General features: G+C 35.0%; 1 protein-coding gene across 1 annotated transcript; it reads left to right on the top strand.

Annotated features, from left to right (window-relative positions):
- Positions 1-996: 996 nt before the first annotated feature.
- Positions 997-3,099, top strand: LOC114882832 (omega-conotoxin-like protein 1). Its single transcript, XM_029199912.2, has 3 exons — positions 997-1,106; positions 2,488-2,599; positions 2,758-3,099. Exons 2-3 carry the CDS (start codon positions 2,507-2,509, stop codon positions 2,890-2,892), a joined length of 228 nt encoding a protein of 75 aa, XP_029055745.1. The 5' UTR covers positions 997-1,106; positions 2,488-2,506; the 3' UTR covers positions 2,893-3,099.
- The last annotated feature ends 471 nt before the right edge of the window (positions 3,100-3,570 follow it).

The following is a 3,570-nucleotide window of genomic DNA, read 5'->3' as shown; positions in this document are numbered from 1 at the left end:
TCACGGTAGACTGCAATCAGTTACAGTGACGTTAAAATAAAAAAAAAAGAAACACAAAAAAACAAACGTCATGGAAGAATAATCGACGTTTTCACTTGGCTGCCGTCTACGTATAAAGGGACAATATTACCGGATGATTCGGTTTTCTTTCCTGTTGTTTCCTATTAAGCGAATTAAAGAACAAGAGGGCTTTGTCGAGAGATCAATGGAATGTATGAAGCCAGGCAATATGCAGCCGATGGAATATTGGTGCAGAAGGCAAAAACCGTGGCACGGCCATTTTATAACCAGCGAATGGAAAAAGAATGTTCGCGGTGGCTGACTCTTTTCAATTGTTATACAGTTTAGGGTATAATTGGAACGAATTATAATTGGGAGGAAAAGAGTGCGTTAGGTTTCGGGCTTTCTCCGAATTTGTAGAGATACGCGCCTCGAAGGTATTATTCTGCAGAGTTGAATACCAGACCCAGAACAATCTGCAGTTACTGTAATTCAATGGACCGACCTTCTTTCTTGTTTTTTGTTAAAACAAGAGAAAAGAAGGATATACGTGCACCAGCCAGAAATGGGAAAATTCGGGTACAAAGATCGAAGGTAACGTTTCATCACTTTTGTCAAGTACAATTTCGTGAAAAATTAAAAGATATAAAATTGGTAAATAACAGCTAAAAAATAAAAATGTATTTCAATTTCCTATAATAGTTCTACTAAAACAACGTAAATCCTAGGAATCATGACAAAGATATCACAACAGTTCAAGTGACAAAGAAAAACATTGGGAAATCTAATGTGCTGATTTAATTTCGCGGAAAGCAACGCGCGATGTAACAAAAGACAAGATTAATCTTATGCGTGTTCCTTAAACGCGAGTTACGTGTGTGGGAAGTATAACATTTCTTGCAATTTCCTCTTGTACTCTTTTAAATACACACACACGCGCGTCCATGAATATGTAGATGAAGACTTAAAGGCTGGTCGACGTGACGACGACGTTGCGGTATAAAAGCGTAGTATACGGCAAGTTGAGAAATCAGTTAAGGTCGAACTGTTGAGACGGTCGCTGTTAAGAAAAAGTATATCCAGTGTTGCTTTGAAAGTCTCTTCTGGTGAGTAAAATTCACGTAGTTTGTCGGTTGAAGGACGTTTACGAAGTTACTCCGAAATTTCATTTGACGTGGAGTAAAGAAAAGTGACAGGAATTAATTCGTTGGCGGTTTAAACTCGACAGTGATCGCGTGTTTAATCGATCGATCGATCGATTATAAGGTTTTATACATCTGTGCGACGCTGAATATGTACTTGATCGTTTAATAAACTCGTACAAACAGAAAATGATGCAGAAATATTTCGATGTTTCTAAAACGTATGCTTTTATCGTTTAATTTTTCCAACATTTTCTGGAGATAAGAAAATTTCCATGAACAATTTTCAAGTAAACATTTGTTAAAGTAGTGACTCATGTGCAGTGAACCTTGAACGCTTCTGATACATATTGCTGTCATTTTAGCATGATAAACTTCATTAATGTACCAACTTATAAAATCAGTATTATTTTCTATGCATTATTTTTCACTGTAAGATGAGACCAAAATTTTCTGTCATAAATTCATCATTGCAATACTATCCCCCTTTTTATAAACAATATCGTTTTAACATCCTAGCAATTTAAATAAAAAAGTTGAATATTGTCATTTTGACAGAGTTAATTGTTTTAATTTCATTAATCAGCTGTTCCAATTATTTTGTTCGTCAGTTTACGCGATTACCTTTTACGAAAATATAAAGAATTCCGTCGCGATAAATACGTGACAACCACTTGATGAAGTAGATTGATGCCGTACATGGTTGGCCGTGACCGTACACTTTAGTCACTCTGTCGGCTATTCAGGAACGAGTCAGGTCAGTAGTTAATGACTCATTCACGGACACCTGTGTACGTTCTACTCATGCAAAATCCCACCGTGTGTTCGTTAGCTTGCGTAATGAGCTGGAATCTCATGAATCCGAGATTGATCTTTGTCCAGGCATACTTTTCGCGGACTCGAAACGAAACAATTGAATTTAGTTCACAAGTTGATTACCGGAGTGGAAATGGTCGTGTGTGATAAGACATACGGGAATTGTGTAATTAAGGTGTTTAAGTGTTAAACGATGTAAGTGCCAGAAATGAGAAGTTTCAGTAGGATTGAAATACTACCATGTACATTTCGGTATTTACATTGTTTATCACTCGAATATCATAAATTTTCAAGGTTCATGATTTTTACAAATTTAAAGGGGAAATAAATTGTAAAAATGTTAATGTAGTATTCAGTATTCTTCTCAGGTTTCTCTATATAAATATTTATCAATTCCATATAAATTTTTGTATAAGTCCACGTGATTTTCATTTAAAAATAAGTATTGTACATGGCTATTAAATGCTTTTTTCCTCTACTTTTCGAATCATTTTTATTTTATAATTTAAATTGATAATTCATCTTTCAGAGAATAAATACTCTACAAAATGTCGAAGTATACAATGCTCATTTTCGTCTTCCTATTGGCTACGACCCTTATTACGGCAGCTCCCAACAGGTGTGGTCGACATGGTGATCCCGTGAGTAAAAACTCATTTTCCTTTTTCTTTGTTGTTCTCATAGAACCATTACTATTATCAGAATTTGTTAATAATTCAAGAAGAAAGCAAACGATGTGGTTAAAGCAAAACGCTACTTTAATTAGTTCTTATTATTAATTATTCTTTTTCTATTTCAGTGCGTGAGCAATTCTGATTGTTGCAACAACATATCTTGCCACCGATATGCGAACAGGTGTCAAGTGGTGATCACGGAGGCGGAATTGATGGCTCAACGGGAGAAGATCTTAGGTCGGAAAGGAAAGGATTACTAAGTGACGTTATTCCCTGACGTGCATATAAACAACTATATACTCCAGGATTTCAGAGAATTCAAATGAAAATTTCAATCGCAGAAACGAGACACAAATATGCATAACACGTGGCTGTAATACACGAACAAAAAACAAGGACATGTTTTACGTTGGTGTAAGCAAACAAGTGACTAATAAAAAGAAGCAAAGATGATTTCAAAAGTAGAACTGACGTTTTTTTATTAAAAAATAAAACCGCACCCACACCGTAAATCGCCTTATTTCGTATTATTTCACGAACAAACTAGTCCAAGAGCTTCATCGAAAATAAACAGAATATGTCAGGCATTTCCATTCGGCGAAGAGGTCACGATTATTAAGTTCATGATTATTATTATCAGCTCATACGAGATTACTACGTTTTCTTTCCAAGTCACAAATGCTGCACATTTTAATATCCGTGTTCGTGGCTGTAGTAAAAATGATGTCATTATGAAATGAAATTGATAGAACTATGTAAAATTGCTTTGAAAATAAAGATAGGTAATTATGTAGAATAGAGTACATTTCCCTATCTTCAATGATCTTGACATGTCTATATTATAAAAAGTAATTTCTTGAGTAATTTCATGTGTTGCATTGAACGCAAGTTACATTTATATGCAAGCACGAAAGAGTGAGCTGTAACAGGAAAATATG

The sequence above is a fragment of the Osmia bicornis genome, chromosome 15 (assembly GCF_907164935.1).
Source record: "Osmia bicornis bicornis chromosome 15, iOsmBic2.1, whole genome shotgun sequence".
Classification (NCBI taxonomy): Eukaryota; Metazoa; Arthropoda; class Insecta; order Hymenoptera; family Megachilidae; genus Osmia; species Osmia bicornis.
The sequence above is the reverse complement of the archived record's forward strand: the minus strand, read 5'-3'. Positions and strand labels throughout refer to the sequence as shown.

Excerpts from the sequence above, each read along its gene's own strand:
- LOC114882832 (XM_029199912.2), top strand. The coding sequence starts at position 2,507 with ATGTCGAAGTATACAATGCTCATTTTCGTCTTCCTATTGGCTACGACC. Across the intron at positions 2,600-2,757 it reads GTGGTCGACATGGTGATCCC|TGCGTGAGCAATTCTGATTG; the intron begins GTGAGTAAAAAC and ends TTTCTATTTCAG.